The sequence below is a fragment of the Lissotriton vulgaris genome, chromosome 1_1, assembly GCF_964263255.1.
Source record: "Lissotriton vulgaris chromosome 1_1, aLisVul1.2, whole genome shotgun sequence".
In the NCBI taxonomy this organism is placed as follows: Eukaryota; Metazoa; Chordata; class Amphibia; order Caudata; family Salamandridae; genus Lissotriton; species Lissotriton vulgaris.
The window spans coordinates 1,138,361,964-1,138,383,083 of NC_141685.1; the positions used below are offsets into that span (position 1 = coordinate 1,138,361,964).

General features: G+C 44.9%; 1 protein-coding gene across 2 annotated transcripts in view; it reads left to right on the top strand.

Moving 5' to 3' along the window:
- The window catches only part of ANKRD52 (ankyrin repeat domain 52), a 430,239-nt gene extending 409,439 nt beyond the window's left edge, over positions 1 to 20,800 (top strand). Inside the window, exons 27-28 of one of the 2 annotated variants that reach the window (XM_086963824.1) lie at positions 15,022 to 15,113; positions 16,044 to 20,800. In XM_086963824.1, coding sequence (XP_086819950.1) covers positions 15,022 to 15,113; positions 16,044 to 16,318 — 367 coding nt within the window. In that variant the 3' untranslated portion in view covers positions 16,319 to 20,800. The remainder of the gene's footprint in view (positions 1 to 15,021; positions 15,114 to 16,043) is intronic. The other variant, XM_086963825.1, reaches the window with a different exon arrangement.
- Positions 20,801 to 21,120: the final 320 nt, after the last annotated feature.

Genomic DNA, 21,120 nt, shown 5'->3' on the forward strand with positions numbered 1-21,120 from the left:
ACAACACTACTGCAGCTCTCTGTAGTACCACACCACAAACCAAAACTCTCCCCACATCTACTAACACAGAACCATGGAGAGATTATGCATCAAGACCCAATGCAGCTCAATCTAGAGATTTGGCTCCTGAGGTCTTTAAATTTGGATATCTAAATTTACCACCTGATTGCATGGATGTCATTAAAGAGGCAAGACGTCCTAACACTAGAGCATGTTATGCAGCAAAATGGAAACGATTCGTTGTATATTGTACAAATAACAAGCTTAGATGTTTCAATACAAAACATCATATGCGATCTCTTACATCTGCAAAGATCTATTTTAGCATACTCCAATTAGATTACATCTAGCGGCTATAGCGGCATATCTCCAAAACAAGACAACATTTGTCATTGTTTAGAGTACCTGCAATCAAAGCGTTTATGGAAGGACTTAAATGAATAATTCCTCCGAGAATACCACCTTCTCCAGTCTGGAATTTAAATATTGTTCTCACAAGACTTATGAGTCCACCATTTGAACCATTGCATAAGTGTGAGTTACAGTTTCTTACATGGAAAGTTGCCTTTTTAGTAGCAGTTACATCACTACGAAGAGTGAGTGAGATCCAAGCATTAACAATTCAAGAACCATTTATACAACTTCATCATAATAAACTGGTTCTCAAGACAAATCCAAAGTTTCTGTCAAAGGTCATTTCACCAATCCATATCAACCAATCCATTGAGTTGCCAGTATTTTTTCCACAACCTCAAACGGTTGCAGAAAGAGCTCTTTACACACTATACGTAAAAAGAGCAGTTCTATACTACATAGATAGGACAAAACCTTTTCGTAAAACTAAATAAATGTTTGTGTCCTTTTCGCCTCCACATAAGTGCAATCCGATTTCAAAATCAGGCATTGTCAGGTGAATTGTTAAGTGTATTCAAATTTGCTACCAAAAAGCAAAACACACTTTAACCATTCCTCCTAGGGCTCATTCTACCCGTAAGATAGGAGCAGCGGGAAGAGGTGTGGCGCCGCGGCTAGGGCGACTGATTCTGGAATCTGGGGATCACGGTTCGATCTCCGGCACCAGCGGCAGATTAGCCCAGCACCATGTGACTCTGGGCAATAGCTTGCTTAATCTTCCCGACGGCCCCCAGCGCCTAGAGACCCTTACGGGTGATTGTGCGCTTTACAAATGTGAATTATTATTATTATATTATCTATGGCATTATTAGGAAACATACCATTAGATGATATCTGTAAAGCAGCTACATGGTCTACTACACACACATTTACAAAACACTACTGTGTAGATGTGCAGGCAAGCAAGTGTGGGGCTGGCTGTACTAAAGACATTATTTCAAACTACTGCAACAGATGTGGGTGACCGCCGCTAAGGGAGAAACTGCTGTGCAATCTATGCAAAAGTGTGTGGTCTACATCCCATATGCCTCGAACGGAAAATGCTACTTACCAGTATGCATCTGTTCTTGGCATGTAGGGCTGCAGAACCACACACGCCCACCCGCCTCCCCGGCTACCTATATCTGTTCCAGTATTATCTTATTTAGATACACAATACATGGTCATCCTTATCTGTAATGATACAACTCCATCATTTGCCCAATGGCGAAAACAATCTGAGGATGCTGTTGATGCCCATGCGCACTACAGTCTAAGGGAGGAGTCACCCAGCAGACAAAGATTCTTCCAAGACAACAACAAAGTGTAATCATGCGGGCCCACCACCAGATAGTGATCTAATGCAAAGGTGTGTGGTTCTGCAGCCCTACATCCCAAGAACAGATGCATACTGGTAAGTAGCATTTTCCTTAGTTATAGATTCCTTACCGCCCCACCCATCCTCCCCGTGGGCCCTAGTTTTGTACACCAATGGTCAGTGTCTTGCATGGCTCTGCGTTTCTTGCGCGGAAAGTCGTGTACAGAACTGACGTCAGCGCACGAGGCGGCGTCTAAGCTGCCGCGACGTCATTCCGGTGACGCAGACGTGGAGCCGACCGAAGCCACCTTCCAACGCGCAGATGTACTGCTGACGAAAAAACTTTCTGGTTCCAGTCTGACGACTGGGGGTAATTCTAAGGTAAGGAATCTATAACTAACTAATGTTTCTTACAGATATATTGTTACTGAGGATTTCTACTTTTCTTAAATAGCATGTTCACCAAAGATAAGTAACTTGTGCATTACTAACGCTTACCCCCCATTTATGGCCTACATTAATTTTTAGAACATGGTTGATCCGCAATCACTTCTTGTAATGTTTTCTGTAATGCAGTGACAGAATATGTTGACCCTAGGGGGTTAGCTTTCACAGCCACGTCCAGCATTTTCTGGGAGGATTTCTACTTTTCTTAAATAGAATGTTCACCTTTATGGTTTCTCTTCCTCAAGAACATCCTGGGTTTTCTTTTCCATATACTTTTGTATGATGGAGTGTGTATGTATGTATATATATATGTGTGTGTGTGTGTTTATATACATTTATATTATTGAAGGTGTGATCTTCCTTTCTTTTGTTCGATTTCAATTTTCTTTTGTGTAGGTATCATGGGCTGGTTGTTCAGTTCCATTTTATCTATTCAGGTATTTGGCATACCCACAGGTGTAACGTATCTGTGTTCTGCATAACTATATATAGCTTTGCTATATTTAATTAGACAGGATATGTATTATAATAATGCAAATCTTACTATGAGTTGCAGTTTGCTTCTCTCTTCAGTGTAGTTCTCTCTGTGACTGTATGTCATATCCTGTAGATTTAGGTCTATGTATAGACTATATTATGAGTATGGATCTATATATGTATGTAGGGTATGAACTGTATAGATCTGGGCATTTTCTGTTCATGGCAGATTCATACCTGGCGAATTGCCATTTTTCTGTCTTTGTGTTCTATGTGTTGTGGCACCCTTGTACTGGCCATTTTATCTAATGACTTTTTCTTCAAGAATAGACATTGATTTACATCCGTTTTGGTTCTTGAGTTGGTCTTTCTGACGAATGGGTTTATTCATCTAAGCTCAAATTTTGATGTGTCCTGGTACATCTTTTTCTGGAATTCTGAGGACAGGTTCTTTTGAATCCTTCCTTAACGGTGTAGGAAACTAATTTACAGGGTATTAATTATTGCCTTTGTTCCAACTAGTCCATAAACTCCTTTCATCCTTTAGGGGTCACGGACTACTGTCTTACTGTTGACTGTTGTCTTCTGGCACAAAGTTATTCAGCTGCCCTTGGGGCATGTTTTTTCTGTGCTTGTAGGGTTGTTTTATTTTCATTGACTGTGGTACTTGCCACATATTTTCATAAGTAGTTCAAGCTCTATTTCATCTGGTTCCTACGTACGTCAGGTCTATTGTTAATTTACACCGGCTGGTTCTCTTTGACAACTTTTGTACGATTAGTTCACAGACCCTCCTCCCGGTGGGTATTGCTAGGATATTTAGTTCAAAAGTTAAGGTTTCTGCAGCTAGATGTCTCTATCAAATGAACAAGTTACCTTCTGTAAAGCATTATCTGGTAGAGACATAGTCTACCTGCAGATTCCTTAACGCCCTACCAATCCTCCCCCTCTGCGAACGACCTGTAGTGTAAGGGTTATACCCTTTTTCAGCACTGGTTTTTTACACCAGTGATCACTGTTTCATTAGTTGTGTGATTCAGTGGACCATTTGTCTTACCTTATGGATCTTGACTTGATAGTGCAATACCATTCATTTCTGTTTTCTAGTTATTGTTTCAAGAATACATTGATCTTATTGGCACACTGTTTCCAAAGCCAGTTTCAATATCAGTTTCAGAATCCTGCTGCAGGTCCGCGGTGAGCCTCACTTATCTGAGAGGCTCACTCGGCTGAACCTGTCCCTCTCTACATCGGACCCTCGGAAGCTGGAGGTGAGAGGGAGGGAGGGTGGAGACGCTGCCCAGGGAACCACCGGAGTGGAGTCCCTAGTCTAACAGCGAGACCAGAGGGAAACACACAGCGCCGTCAGGTGTGACGGAAGGGGCTGCAGCACTAAGGCTCAGAGCGCCCTGCAGGCAAGAGCGGGGATTCCTCCTCTGCGTATGTGACCCCCTGCGATTTCCCCCCCCCCCCCCCCCCCCCCCCCCCCCCCCCCACCGGCTGCCGCCGGGACCTTGGGAGCAGGTCTCCGGTTCCTACAGTTCACAATTACCCCCGCCCCACATTAGAGGATTCCTACAGTCTTGAGGGCAGTGGAAGGGCTCAGGGACGCTGTTTAATTCACCAGGAAACCTGCAAACCCCGCGGAGGTTCACGGGCAGCAGTGGACGCGCCCCCCCCCCCCCCACACTAACTCACAGGCTTCTCGACAAAAAAAGGTACTTCTTTTGACCATCGCTTGTACTTTTGCAAAACCCTTTGTTCAAAATGGCGGGGTGCTAAAAAGAAAGGCAATAAATCACCTCCTGTGCCTTCAGATGCCCACGAGGCCCCTGCAAGATAAGACTCCCTCACAGCAACTCAGGAACTGGGCTAGCTTGAAAACGAAACTGCCCTCCCTGCTCACAAAGCCACAAAAATAAAAAGAGGACTACTGTCTCTTCTCATAGGGGGCGGCCATCTTTGCCTAGTCTCTCTCTCGGGTGGCTAGCCGGGGTTTACACCCATGTGTTTACACCACTTACTTGATAGAGTGTCTACCTTCTTGTATGGCAATACTATATTTCTACTTGTATTATGTTCACTAGTGACATAATGCCTGTTCTCTCCTGCAGTATTATACCTCTACCTGTCTTTTTGACATTTTTGCAGTATTATACCTTTACTGGTTTGTTAGACATTTTTGTAACTGGCGCTCTGTTCACTTTCCCGTGTAACACACAGGCTGCTACCTCTTTATTTGGGTTCATACCTATGTGTATCCACTACCTCTTGTGTTAGAGACAATGTTTTTGCCTCTGTTAATGTTTAGACAATGTTTTATCTATATTATATTTTTACTTGTATCTTGTACACCTTATAACCTGCACCCAGTTCACTTTCTCTTTGTGACGCACCAACTGCTACCTCATGTACTCTGATTGCGCACTAATGTAAATGCTACCTCGTATATCACTATTATATTTTTACTTGTATTTTATACACTTGTGTAACCTGCACCCAGTTCACTTTCTCTTGGGACGTACCGATTGCTACCTCATATATTTTGATTGCTCACTAATGTCACTTTTGATCTGACTGCTACATCATATACTCAGTCTGCTCACCATTGTCACTATCGTTACATGTAATTTTTGTTTGCACTTGTTTTTTTGCTCCTGTTATCATTATTGTACACCCTCCTACGCCTACCTATACCCAACATGGATCTCATCGGCAAGCACACATATAAAATCATCTACCCACCATTACCCAACAAAAAAGCCGCTAAGCGCTTTAAACATAACTTCCTTAGGACCCACCCTGAAACCCCCTTTGTCGACACCTATTTCTCATCGGTGAATTGATCCATGAATATTGACATCATCTTCCACACCACACGAAGAGTCCAATGGAGAAAAGTGTTCTGCACCTTACTCTCCGTCTCCTCTACCAGGAAATCCGCTCATGGCTCAACACTCTCCATCACACCATCTCAACTCTTCCCAGGCAGAACCACCATCACTATCTACAATAACGGGATTGTCCTAATTCAATCCACAGACAGGAACCTGGAACTACTAGACAACTTGTTCCCCACCTTCAAACAGCACCTCTCCAATCCACGGACCCCCACTCACAGCACCCCCAGTCCTCTCATCCCCAAACGCACAGCCGCCAATCACAACCCAGCTAACATAGCTCAGCCCCAAAACGACACGCACCTCTCCGCTACCCCCAGCACCTTAATAACACACCCACCTTCTGTAGCTACCCCACACTCCTTAATCACAGACGTAGATCTCTCCCCCTCTACCCCCTGCACCTTAATCACCCACCGACCTATTGTAGCTGCCCCACACAGCTCAATCACAGACATAGACCTCTCCCCCATATACACCAGCCGCACCCCATCACAGCTGAGGAACATCTCACAGCTCTCCCCTCCCCAATCCGCGGTAATCAGTCACCCTCCTGATCATACTTCCCATTGCATACCACCCGTTCATATCCCCCAAATTCCTCCATGCACTAGCGAAGATCACCCCCCTTTGCTCACTACCGTTATCCCCACCCTCCTCACCCCCCACCACACAACCTCTGCGAACGTCGCAGATGCTGCTGTAATCGATCACCCATCCGATCTCACTTCCCCACACCCCTCATGCATTGGCGATTATCATCCCCCTTCACACATCACCAATTCCCCCACCCTCCTTATTCCCCACCCCACTCCTCACACAAGTCGCGCAGAACCCACCTCCACCACCTTGAGCATACCTCCCGCGTCCCGCGACATGACCAACCCTCACCCTCTCTCCCCCCCCACTCCCCACTCCCCACTACCCCACCCCATCGGCCAGACTCACGGAACACACCACCTCCCTCAACATAACCCCTTATCCTTTATCCCCTCCCATTCTTAGCCCCCACCCCCCTATTGTCACTCCTTCCCCCTCCAGTCTACATTCATCCCTCAACTCACCCACACCGCCTACCACAAGCGCCATCACTCACGCTATCAACCGCCCCCTGTCCTCATCCCCGCCCCCTGTTCACAAACTCTCTCATCCTTCGAATGCTACCCCACCTACTCGGACCGCAGAGCCCTGCTCCATCGCGCGCACATCCCGTCACATTCGATCCAGTTCCCACCCCATTACCCGACTCAAACACTCACCCACTGCTCTCACTTCCAATTCCATCCCCAATCCAACACTGGACATGATCATCTCCACCCTCCTACAAGTCAAGGAAGAGCTCCACACCATCAAAGAACTTCTTCTCACACACCCCAGGCACCCACTACCCTACTCTTCCCCGCCCAACAAGGACTCCATTCGCCCCTCAAACCGTTCCACCCTGCTCTCCCCGCGCTGGCCCTCTATCCCTGATCGCAAGGCCTCCGGCCGTCCCCGTCGCACCCTAAACACCCTTTCGGGCCGAGACTTACACAATCTACTCTGCTCCTATGGCCCAGGTCCCACAAAACGCTCACCCACAACACACCTCCCCATACCCACGATTCTCACAAATCCCCTCAGGCCACCCACACTGAGCGACAGAAGTTCTGTCCCTTGTAATCTCAAAAATATCCCCCTCTCCTTAGAACATTCTCCCATCCTCCTCACCCCTAGACTAAAGTGTATCCTGCTCAATTGCAGATCGGCCCGGAGACACTCTTCTGGTGTCGCGGAGCTCATCTTATCAAGGGGCATTGATCTAGCCATTCTGACTGAAACGTGGTTAACTGAAACATCCACACCTATAATGGACATACTAGTCCCCCCCAACTATCGCATTATTAGACTCGACAGGAATGGCAAGACGGGCGGGGGCATCGCATGCATCTACAGGAGCAACCTAGCTGTCACTGAAGGCCCCTCCCCCTCTCTCTCCTCCTGCGAACTCATCTGCCTTGTGATTTCTAGTGAGGGCAAACCTGTGTGCTCCCTTCATGTTATTTACCACCCACCCGGTGACAACTTCATCTTCTCCCAACAACTAATGGACACAATATCCTCCAACGCCGGTCGACAGCTCAATCAAATTTACCTGGGAGACTTCAACCTCCACTGGAATGACCAGAAAGACACTGTGGTGAAGAGCCTTAAGACTTTCCTCGACGCACTTGACCTCACCCAAATCTGCAACGGTCCGACACATGAAAAAGGCTCTATCATTGACCTTATCATCGCCAAAGAAGACTCTACCCAACTAGTCGCAATCGAACCATGTGACTGGTCAGACCACCACATCATCACCTTCTTCATCAACGAAAAAGTCAAACTTAACCCGGCGCAACCTGCCAAAACCAAGATTTGGAAGAGGGACCTGAAGAACCTTAACCCAAAGTCCTTGCCTGCCCACACAGGCAGTCTCCTTCTTCCCCCGACGGACGTCTCTGATGTGCATTCATTGACCAACCTCTACCTAGACTCCATGTCTACAATAATCAATGAAGCCGCACCCTTGCAATTGAAGAGTCTCCATCAAGAACTCGAACCCATGGTACGATGGCAGACTCAATGAAGACAGACGTGTGATGCGCTTAGCTGAGCGCGCGTGGAGATCGGACCCCTCAGCACTGAACCTTAGAATGCTTAAGAGTAAGAGAAACGCCTACTTCAGAAAAATCAAACGCTCGAAATCAATATTCTTTAGCCAACAGCTGGATCAAGCTAAAAACCGACCAAAAAAACTATTTGAGTTAGTCAAAACCCAAACCAAAACGCAACCTCCACAACCCAACAACTTAACAAAGGCTATCCCAAGTTGCGAAGACTTCTCTGCTTTCTTCAAGCAAAAGAATGACACTATAAGAAGCGATCTCATCAAGGATGTAAGTCGATTCGCCGGCTCCATATGCATAACTAACACTCATGCTAAAAACAACGCTTCATGGACGTCCTTCGACACCTATTCCGAAGAATCAATTCACAAGCTGCTGGTCACCTTGAAACCCGCCAATCATCACACAGATCCCCTACCTGCCAATGCTGTTAAAGTCCTCACCCCCCTGTTCCTCCCACTCTGGACTAAAATCCTCAACTGTTCCCTGCAACAAGGGATCATCCCAGACTCCCTCAAGATTGGGCAAGTCACGCCTATACTCAAGAAACCCACAGCTGACCCGGCCGACCTAAACAACTATCGTCCTATCACCAATATCACCACTCTAGCAAAACTGTTAGAAAAATGCGTACAACTCCAACTGACAAAACACATTGAGCAGTTTGACCTCCTCAACTCTCACCAATCCGGATTCAGAGCAAAGCATAGCACGGAAACGGCCATGACACACATAATAGATGATGCCCTCCAAATCCTTGATCACAATGAGTCTTGCCTCCTCATCCTCCTTGACCTTTCTTCAGCATTTGATACGGTCAAACACGAGAATCTTTTGGAGCTCCTAAATACCAGAATGGGCATATCCGGGACGGTTCTCAAATGGTTCACGGAGGTTCAAGATCAATTACGCACTGTCCTCGCCTGTGCCAGTAACACTGGGCGTTCCGCAAGGTTCCTCCCTATCCCCCACATTGTTCAACCTCGTCATGGAACCACTCACCACCTTGCTTCAATCTTCTAAGATACATTTCCATATGTACGCCGATGACACTCAGCTCTACCTCAAGCTTCAATCCCCTGAAGACATCAATCTGTTGAATGCCACACTAAGAAACACTCAAGCTTGGCTGGCCAACAATCACCTCAAACTAAATGCTCTGAAAACTGAGTTCCTTCTGATCTCTCCTCCTGCGAAAAAGGCCATCACCCAAACCTGGCTCAATCATCTAACCGCACTCAATGTCCAACCCACCATCGTGGACTCAGCGAAATCCCTTGGCATCACACTGGACTGCAATCTCGACATGCAGCAACATATTAGCATAGCAACTAAAGGAGCCAACTTCCAAATCAACACGCTGAGAAAACTCAAACCCTTCCTACCACCCAAGGACTTCCAAACTGTGGTACAAGCCTTAGTCACTCCTCGCATAGACTATGGAATTGTGGCTCTCAGCGGGCTCCCCCTGACAACAACGGCTCCCCTAAGAGCCTCCCTGAACGCGGCCGCGAGACTCATCACTGGCTCAAGAAAACACTCGCATATATCCCCTGACTTAAAAGCCCTGAACTGGCTGCCTATAGAAGCCAGAATTCAGTTGAAAATTGCCTGTATGACACACTCGGCCGTACACCACAAGGCACCCAACTACCTCTCTCATAAGCTGACCATATCAGGAGGCTCAAGATCCAACAGAAGCACAAACACTCTCCTCCTGAAACCACGGAGATTCCGGAAGGAAAAAACATACAAACGCTCCTTCTCTGGAATGGCACCTAGGATCAACTTCTACTTCAACTTCAACTTCTACGCTCCGAAACGCCACCTCCGATCAGCCACCCACGCCCTCGCCGCCGTCCGCCGCATCCGGAGAGCGACAACAGGAGGAAGGTCCTTCTCCTACCTGGCCGCCAAGACCTGGAACTACCTCCTGACCGACCTGCGCCTGACCCAAGACCACCTCTCCTTCAGGAAGAAGCTGAAGACCTGGCTATTCGAGCAGTAGCGGCACCCCCCCCCCCCCCCCCCCCCCCCCCCGCCCCCCCCCCCCCCCCCCCCCCACCAAGCGCCTTGAGACCCTACGGGTAAGTAGTGCGCTATATAAATGTCTTTGATTGATTGATTGATTGATAGGATCTGGACTGCACTCCTGCCAGAAATCAGGCTTATCCCGTCCACTATACTCTTCAAGAAAGAGGTGAAGGCCATCCTTATGGCTAAATACACCTGAACACTATTGATACTGGAACAATGACAGTATTTGGCTCCCTCATTATCGGCTGTCTGAATACTTACCTTTGTACACTAGGATTTGAGTGCCTCAATAACCTGCAACGCACCCACTACTGACTAATGCTTTGCTGTCAACATTGTCTTTACTCACCCTCGGGGGTGCTATAATCTTATCCGTTTAGACATTGTACTGCTTCCATATTATTGTTTCTTGATTGTTATTACTCTGTATACTCTTGTATGATTGATACCCTATTCTTGCAACTCACTGTCTACGGAATCTCATATTGATGTAAGAGTCTTGTTTATCCTACCTACTGTTTCTGTAAAGCGCTCTGATATCTGCAAAGATCTTGTTCGTGCTATATAAATAGTGGCTCTGCGTTGTAACACAGAAGGTTTCACAGAATAAACTTATGTTCACGTGCTGGAGGGGACTTATATGACACCACTGACGTCACAATCTTAAGTCGCGGTAATCACAGAGTCATATGGCGCCGTCCCCCAGCGCGCAGAGGTACTGCTGAAAAATATCTGGATCCAGTCTGACGCCTGGGGAGAAATCAGAAGTTAAGGAATCAGCGGCTAGACTGTCTCTACCAGATAATGGTTTACCGAAGGTAAGTAACTTGTTCATCCTGCCTTTGGACTGCAAGGCCTCCTGTAGAGAGACTTAATTGTATTACATGCAGTGTCTATAGACATGGCACACAGAAGGTGTGCCATGCCGTGTCTTCACTTTTATCTGCACCATGTCACGCAGCCTGCAATGGCGGTTTGCATGAGTGTGCTGATGTGTCTCTAAGGATGGCACAGTACATGGTGCAGCCCTTAGGAACTCTCTTTACCCTCCATGCCCTAGTTACCAGGGGTGTCATTTACTAGGGACTTACAGGGGGTGCTAAAGGTATTGCCAACTGGGGGAACAATTGTACAGTTTTAGGGAAAGCGATCTGGCCCTGGGCACCTGGATAGCAGATATCCAGTGCACTTCTGTCAAAATTGCATCAAATATTCGGCAAAAAGCAGGGGTGACCATGCCAAAAAGATACGAAATTGAAACAACACGCTCAAAGAGCACTCCCACTCAACCTGTATCTCTTAGACAGTGGCTATAATAAGCTCCCTGGGCAATCCCTTCACTATGGCAATACATCAACAAACAGCAGTGCTTTTATTTATACAATTACTGTTTTTTATTTATAAAATTCATTTTTTTTAAATTTTATCCAAGAGTTAAGAATACTTTTCATAAATCATTAACATTTTTTTCCTATTTTTCATACAAAAGAAAAAAATGTTTCTGTAAATCAGTGATTCATAATGTAATACATCATAAACCATTTAACATTATTATATGCAAACACCCCTATACTGTGATTAAACTCACTCCACAACCAACTCACAAAACATCACACTCTTACTTGTCACACTCTCTCATTCTTACTTCTTTTCATCCATTTTGAAAGGGCATACAAAATTCAACTCCTGGAGAAAACATTTCATTTGATATCCATGGTTATGTTGTCTCCTGAGGATCCAATAAGTCAGGTCAACGTACGTTTTGGTGGATAAGGCTTGTTTACAACCACCTTCTTCAGGACCTTATGTTATGAGTGAAAACTATTTCAAAATGATGGGGGTATCTGTAAACGAGAACAAATTCAAATATATGAGGGCGCCCATAATGTACTTTATAATCAAGTTTTGTGGGAAAATTCGACTACTCCTGTTTTAAAGATGAAAAGTCCAGAAATAAGTCCAGCCATCCACCGTGAATAGCCCGTGCAAAGAAAAACCATTCGTCAGTGACACAGTCCTTTCTCTAAAATGTTTTTTAAAAGGAAATTTAAAAGAGAAGAGAAAGCTAAATAGAAAAGATAGATGAAATCAGAGCAATGCTCCGCTGTACATTACGGAGTGTTTAGATCAGAATTTTATTGATGTGTAAACAATTTGATAAGAGTGATAGATTGATTTAATACCTTACAGCCCTTCTCACTCTTGGTGCAAATTTGCATTGCAAATAGACATGCATGGTACTAACCATGAGCAAGTACACTGTTTATAGAAACTTAACCCGAAGTTGTTTTGAAAGTGCTTATCCAAGCTTAGGATTTTGAGATTCTGACTGCAGCCGTTTGTTTTTCTTTCTCAAATACTGTAATAAAAGCCGGATTTTAAATAATTTTGTATTATTCATTCGGGATGCCGAGAGGACCACCTGGTCATGTCTATTGCCATTATTAAACTGAAAATAAGGTAACTAACATACATGATAGCATAGTAAATGGCACCCCCTAAACACCCTACCCCCCATTCTTATTGTTGGGTAGAAATATCAAGTAATTCATAGAGGGTCTTTTAACAAAATTTTCTCCATCTATCAGTAACTCAGGAATTGAACACAGTACTTTCCCAGTTATTGCCTGGTCATTTTGAACCAATACACAAGTCGCAAAATATATCTCACTTGAAAGACAGAAACTTTTTTGGCCATAACATTGACAAAAAGGGGAAGCAAGATGCAGGCTTTTACAATTATGGAACCTTACTTATAATTTACGACAGATAGGGTTATTCTTGGAATTAATCCAAAGGGCATACTCAGAGTTCCAACTGAATTTCGTCTGAATGAGCATGTGATCCTTAAAGTTTTGTTCTAAAACCCTTGGAACTCACCATTCGATAAAGGAGGTCGCTTCTCGAACCAACTAGAGGCAATCAAGAGGAAAGGGATGCTGATAGCTACCACGCTTAAACAGCTTAAGTCTAAATTGAATGGTCCCACTCTTCTCCCACTGCTCCGTGTGGCACAAGCTAAGCTAGAGTCATCTATTACATACGGCAGCGAGGCTCTAAAAGGCATAGACGCGAAACTGCTTGATACAACCATTGCAAAGGCCTACCTACTTCTCTTTAACCTGCCAACCTACACCTCACAAGCCCAGATTCGGTTAGAGTTTGGACTGACCTGCCAAAAGCTCGCAAGAAGAGGTTCATACATAAAGTGCTGGCAGAAAATAAAGAACTCGCCAGAAAATTCACTGAACCATCTGCTATGGCTAGACCTAAGCAGCTCTCTTCAACTGCCGGCGAAAGCTTTCCTAGAGGAATCCCTGACTGTCACAGGTCTAAAAGAACTATGGGAAACTCCATTACCGCATGTGCAATTCAAGCGTGTTGTAAACAAGTGCATAAAAAGACAATCGCACTTGGAAGACAAAGCGGCCTTTTCACAAAGGCGACACGCATGGATGACTTTGTCCACATACAAATCGCCTGGGTTACAAGGATACTTTGGTCTGGGGTATGGCAGGAAAACAAAAGAAGCCTTTTTAAAACATAGGCTAGGAATTCTACCCTCTATTCCACATCTGCAACCATGGCTGAGAAGGGACTGTGGGACAAATTGCAGGCTTTGCGGGGCAGAGAATGAAGACTTCGAGCACCTACTATGCACCTGCCCAAGGCTGAAAGAGGAAAGAGTAGCCCTGTTAAAAACTGCCTTCAACGAACAAAAAATCCGCACACGAAGACAAGCAGTTCTTGCTTGTTTCGACCCAGTTCTTCCCCCATTAAATGGGAAGTTGGTTAAATTCCTGAAATGTCTGGAACTGAAACTAAAAAGTCTGGAAGATGGCACCAGATCGGACTAGTGGACAATTGGCCAAGACACTACACTACGATCACACACCCTACCAAACTGTTTTTATCAAAGTTCTCTTGTTTTAAAAATAACATATTTTTCTTATAATCTTTTATCCGAAGATATGAGCTATCAATGTATTCTTGTAATGGTTTTAATTAACCTAAAACAATAAAAAAAATATATATCCTTGGAACTCACCAGAGAGAGCATTGCATTTGCTTGATGTCCGAAGGTCCCTCAAATTGATCTTGAACAGAACTAAACGATTCAGAAAATCCAACCAATTGCTAGTCTCCTTCCCCCAATCCAAGTAAAGGATTTCTGGTCTCAAATCATGGAATTTCTACATGTTGCTGCAACAATCGCTTTCTTCCATGTGACAGTGGGAAGACTGTTCACTAGAAGAGTCCAAGCCCACTCCACTAGAAGTATGGCAACATAGTCCGCTCTTCTTTGAGGTGTGCCTCTTTTGGGTATTTGCCAAGCAGAAGTATGAGAAAACAGGGACGCCTTCATAAAGCACTGTTGCTTGGAAGCAGGAGCGGACACTGACACAGTGTTGGTACAAGCAGTTCTACACCATCGTTTTAAATAAGGTGCTCCTATCTATTATATCCCACCTTTTCTTGATGTTTATATATTTAAATTGTCAATACCTTGCCCCCCACGTGCCATTGTCATTTCTGCGAGATTAATACTCATTGTGCAGCATAACTAGCCACTGGAGTTCAGAAGGTTGGAGCTTTAAAGTCCTGTAGGGCAAGCCAGTATTTGTTGTAGAACAGGGAGGTACATATGTCTTTCATGTCCTAGTTGAGCTGGCACTCGAGTAATTTCATCATCATGTTGGTGGACTGAAATGGTGTGTTTTTGTGGTATTTTGCCATGTTGGATTCCCATTGTTACCTCCTAGTTCTTACCTACTCTTTGTCTTGTCCTCCATTGCAGGCCGCTGCACATAGCTGCTCGGAATGGCCTCGCCACTGTAGTCCAAGCCCTGCTGAGCAGAGGCGCCACTGTACTGGCTGTGGATGAAGAAGGTGAGCTTACGGTTTATGGCAGTTTTGCAGGTCTGAATATTGAGATGCCATGCACACCGCCAAAGCCTTTGGTTCATGTTAGGCCTCTATTGTGATTGAGCTGTCCCGCACTAGCATTGTCCTTGTATCACACACACAATAGTGCACCCACAGAAACTGGCAAACAATGTGTATTCCACAACATACCCTGTTGCATGATTGCAAAACACACTCATCCCACATCCACTGCTCTGCAAACGGACATGTCCATGCCTGTTCCCTGCAAACTGACCAGCTGCCCTTCCTAACTGACTTGTTCTCACTTCCAGCAAGCTGGCCTTTTCAAAGTTCATGGTGTACTGTCCTTCCTAGCTCGATGAACTTCCTTTCCCATCTCTGCAAAATGACCGGAATGTCTCTACAGAGCTCCCAACATGTGAGAGAACATTTCATATAGGAATATCATCTTTCCTGGCACCTTGTACACCAATGCACATGGGCCTTGCTGCCTTGGAAGACAATCTTCACTTGTTCAGTTACTGAAAATTCACCATTGCACCTGGAATGCCTCTCCTGCAAGCTAAAACCTATCCACCCTTTCCAAATGACCTCGGTACATTTGCTGCAAAATATTATGTACCTTGGAGCACATTCTCTGCAGACCGACCTGCACCCACTCACTACAAACTCTGGTTGTTCTGCAGCCAGCACTCTAGGACATAGATCTTCTTGCTAGGCCCATTTGTTATTTATACAGCCCAGTCGTTCTGCACTGCTAACACTAATCGGAGCAAGCATGGAACTTCATTGTGTAAAGGGTGTGGGGCGGAGGTGGGGGTTTGTGTGTGCAGGCCATTAGTGGAAAGCGTTTGGGTGGTGGTGGATGTGGTTGTTAGTCTTGGGAACCCTTGCAGGGGGCAATGTATAAAATATTTTCTGTCTTGGTTCCAGATTTCTTTGACAGGTTCGTTCTGGTTTCAGGTCATACGCCAGCCTTGGCCTGCGCCCCCAACAAGGACGTAGCTGACTGCCTGGCCCTCATCCTCTCCACCATGAAGCCTTTCCCACCAAAAGACGCCCTCAGCCCTTTCAGCTTCAACCTACTCAAAAACTGCGGCATCGCAGCCAAGACAGCAGTCTGCGGCTCCTTGCCCAATGGCAATTCCTGCCCGTACACCACTGAGCGCCACACTGCCATCGGCTTGGATGGCTGTTACTCCGAATAACCCTAGCCGATGGGTGATCTGATATCTTTAATCTATTTATTCAGAGGTTCTATAATATTGGGGCACTTTAAAGGAGAACAAGACCAGCTGGGAGAGGGGGGAGGACTCTGGGAAAGGCCTCCCAGGGTCAACCTCTGCTCTACAGGGCACTGCCAGGGCCTGGAATCTTTAGAAACAGGAAGAGCAACAGACACTCCCTGTACCCCTTCGCCCAAGAAAGCTTGCTTTGCACTGATGATGCCAGTAGTGTTTTGTTACTCAGTTTGATCTCATTTAAGGGACAGCGGACCAGTATTGCATTCTCAACTGAATGCAGACAGCTTTTTCTAAAAAGCTTCCTCGGACCTCCAACCCACCCCTGTGTTTTGTTTTTAGTGGTAAATTAATGCAATCGGACTCCTCGCTTTGTTCTGGAGTGGTTTTTGGAGTAAAGAGCATGATTTTATTTCATATGGCCCTTTTATCAGGTTTCTAAAGATTTCCAGGTGGGCATGGCAGTGCCTTCGAGGAGGTGGCAAGAGGGTTTTTCTCACGTTGCACTGGTTTTCCCTAGCAGCATGGGCTCTCTAGGGCCTCTGCTATATGATGCAGTATCAAACAGCCTTAACTTTAAATATGTGTTCCCTAATCTTCCAGTGTTGCCTTTCCCCTTTCACCCCTGGCAACACCCCTCTTCCTCTGTGGCCCCTACCCGCAAAATCGTAGCTGGCTTTCATTGCCGGGTGCTTTGTAGTGCAAATTTGCACTTCGTGGGTCAGATGAAATATTGTGGTCTGGGGATTGGTGAAATTGAGGTGTTAATGGGTGACATTTTCTTTGCCCTCCACCCAAGCGTGCCGAACTGTGAGCCGCAGCGGCCTCTGAGCAAGTGCCACTGCTAATGGTTTGAATGGGCTCCGTTTTCATGGACCTTATTTCCGTGTATGTATGTTTCAGTGCGTATGTGTGGTTCTGTGTACATGACTATTCTAAGATGAACACTTGATAGACTCCTAACTACTGTACGCTGACACTAAAGTTAAATCCTGAAGGCAGCTCTAAATGTCCTCATATGCAAAAAAACAAAACAAAAAAAAAACACAAACAGGTGCTGCTGCTAGCCAATGGCGGTTCGTCATCTGACCTCCCAACTTGCACTGCTGCAACATTCCTCCCCAGCCAGGCACTTTACGGGGCTTAATTTCCAACCCAGTCCCTTACCCTTCCACCCATGCAGGAGCCATGAAGCCTCCCCCTTACAACTTCTCATTTCCTCACTTATGTTCTTGCTGTGCGTGGAATCACCCAGGCAGAAAAGTCAGGGTTGAATGGTGCTTATTTTTTGTTTACTGTTTGAAATATGAATTTTAGCTTGAAATAGTTACCCAAATAGGGAACTTTTTTTTTTTTTTAGTTCAAAGTGCACTTCAAAGTCCTAATTTACAATCATTTAGTCGGTATTATTTTTATTCGCTCTCAAGCACATACTGTGTCTGATGGCAGCAAGTTAGTTAATATATATATATATAGAGAGAGAGAGAACAATATATGGACTGCATTCAGATATCACAGTGTATGTACCTGTCAAGAGCAGAAGGCAGTAGAGCCCATCATTTGATTTGTTGTCCATAGTTTTCTGTTTGAATTATGCCAGGCCAAGATCTATCGTAGAAGATAAAAAACATTATGCCATTTACTTGCTGACATTCCAGCTCCAAAATAAAAAAGAATCCTCAAATAATTTTGCCTCTTACAGAAAATAAAACCAACACATAACTTTTAGAGAATAGAAAGAAGTTTGATCTTATCTTCTTCAGTTGTACATTTGGAGGTGGGCGCTAAATTACATCCGTGGAGTTGTACTGTGCTTTTTGTTTCCTTTGGACTTCTGAACATTGTCTGTGCTCAGGGATAGCACTAAAGTTAAGCCACTAATCTATTAAGAAACAACAAAAATGGTCCTTATGAAGGCCTAAGAAACACCCCAGCGTCCTATACAGCAGAAAGGCCTCCCTAAAAGGTGGCAGTCTTTCATGGTCTGGGTCTCCTGCACCCACCTTTTTGCCAACAAATTTAGAAAAAAATGATTGATTGTATTACCGTCCGCCTTTCTCGGATTGCAGTCACACTTCATAGATAAAGTTGCATCCAAGGGATGGTTGTTGACGAATTATTGCCTGGGAATTATTCTGTGGGCAACTTGGTTGCTACACCAATCAAGTCCATGTAACACGTGACTCTGGAACCCTGAATTACTGATTGATTTTGCTGTGCCAAGATATTTTACCTTCTTGCCCCAGAGGTACATCTAACCACGTAAGGGTTTTTTAAGCTGATTTTTTCCCACAAGATGACGGCCAGTTGTCACAGTCAATATGAAGCGTATTTAAAACTTTCAAAGGAGTACATGAAGTCAATAGGAACTAAATGTGAAAACTCAAAAGCTGGAATGTCAGGAGAACATCCTGACATTGGGCACTGTGAGTGGACTTGTGCTCCATTCCTCGGCCCAAGAGTGCATCTGCTTTCGTTGTCATCTCCGAGAAGGTATTTTTTTTTAGGGCAGGGATCTCTTCCTTTGGTTGCTGGCCAAGAGAATGGCGTGGCATGGCAATTTATAGTGCTTCCTTGTTGCCTGGCACAACCCAGTGCATTGATTTTACTTGCCATCTTTCTGGCTCAAAATAAGGACATAAGGTGCCTACACCCATGGGAAGCCAGAAAGGTCATGGCCCGGTGAAGAAAATATACTTTTCTCTACTTGTCTCATCCACCAATGCCTGTTCCCGTAAGGAGATTATTCCAATGATCTCAACCATCCCTTAAAAGCCGATCTGTCCATCAGCGGTTTTGTGGTGCGAGGAGTGATGAAATTCAAACCCTTCACCACTACATGCACTCTCTCACTTGTGTATCTTCAAAGGAAAAAGTGTTAACTTCTGTCACCAGACTATACCTCAGCGCAGGTTGTTGGACAGCAGTTCAGCAGACCAGTGCAGAAACTGGAAAAATTGATATTTTTTCCTCATTAAAAAAAGACATGTTTACATTGTTGAGGAAACTTTGCATCCAAGTGATATCTGCCTTTCATATTCTTTTTCTGCTTACTTTGTTTTGTGGATCCAGTTGCCTTTGTAGCTGATATTCCCAGCCCAGACATACTGCTGTTCCATTGTAGATGCACAGGGTCTCACAGTTCTCGTGAGTAGTGGTTGCCCTTCCGCCATTACACACACATGAGTACGCAATTGTTGCAAGCAATAGGAGCCTTCCATTAACCTAGAAGGCTTTTAAGCAAACTTTTTACAAGAATGTGCCTTGACATGCTCATGCTGGGCAATACAGCTTTAAAGCTTACTGCTACAGGGAGCATTCCACGTGGCCTGTGATCTGGTACATCGTTGTTCCTAAATTCTGGAGCTTTGGGGCTGTCCGGTGCGGTCCGATTTCTTTTTGCATACATTATTATTCCAAGGCTGTTTTTAACAACTGATCCTTTTGAGACAGTGCAACATTTCCTGCATTTTTTAACTTGCCAAGAACTCCCTTGAGTTTTCTGCTGGTCTGTCCTTGTCCTGCTTTACACCTGGATGCATGAGCCTACCTGGCCTCTCTTTTTGAGCTCAGAGATCCCTTTGTTTTGAGCTGATGCCAGGTGCCAATAAGCCTGAAACGTTCCAGTTTCTATTTTAAGACTTTCTCTAGTCACCTGTGACAAAGATCAAGCTATTTTCAGGTGTTATGGACAGCCCCTGACTCCCAATAGGTTAAATCTCTAACACTGGAAGTAGACTTCCAGCCAAAAATGAGCCCAGCAACACTGAATCTTCTCTTCACCAGGGACTTCAGGCCACAGCATCACTTCAGACTACCTAGTACCAGGTTCAGACATTTCATGCAATATAAAACTCTTGCAAAGGGGGATTCCCCTGCCTCTTTGTTACCCAGCTGTAGACTCTGCGCATCTGTACATGGCTCTTGGAATCACTTAGAGGTAGGCTGTTTTACCTTATTTTTTTGCTGTCAGTATGTAGCCGAGTGAGCACTTCTAAGCTATATGTGTGAAATATTTAATTTAGGTCAGTAAGGAATGTATCAAAAGCATTGTTTGTAGCTTTTAGTTATTTCTTTGGCGATGAGAAGAGACGAGACAATCAATGAGCAACTCACGGGTGTGGGGTTTTCTTTTATATGCTTTTCTTTTGCTTTTTGCCTCGTCCTAGCCCTTACCTCCCATTTCCTGACCTCTAATGGGGTGGTTCGTTGACAGCAGTTTGCATGTGCAGGGGCTGGTGCAGGACACCATGGCTCTTCCCCCCTCCCCAAAAAAAATAACTTAAAAAAATGGAAACTTGTCTTGTTCTCCTTTCAGTGCTTTGTTGAAGTCTTGACATTTTTAAGTAATAATCTTGAGTGGTTTTGGTAATAATGCATTATTTCAAAAGTTGGGTGTTCAAATTTCCCTGGTGCATTCTAGAATTTAAAAAAAAAAAAAAAAAAAAAGGCTGGGAGAATTTTCCTTGTTGGCAACCCCTTGAGGTTACCCTTTGCGTGTCTTTCATAATGCGCAATGAAGTCTGCTCGATGAAGTATCTGTTTATTTAAAGCTTTCTTCCCTAAAATACAAACTCGTTATACCAAAGTTTACCTCCCAGCAGATGTCGGTTGCCCGACTGGCATCCCCCGTCCTGTTCCCCCGTTTGGTTAGAACTCTGTTATGAGCATAAACGGGTGAAGGTTCTCCCAGCCTCCGATCCAAAGCACTTGCTTCAGTAATAAGCACTTTTTTTTGTTAACTTGCGGCATGAGGGTCGTTCCCTTTA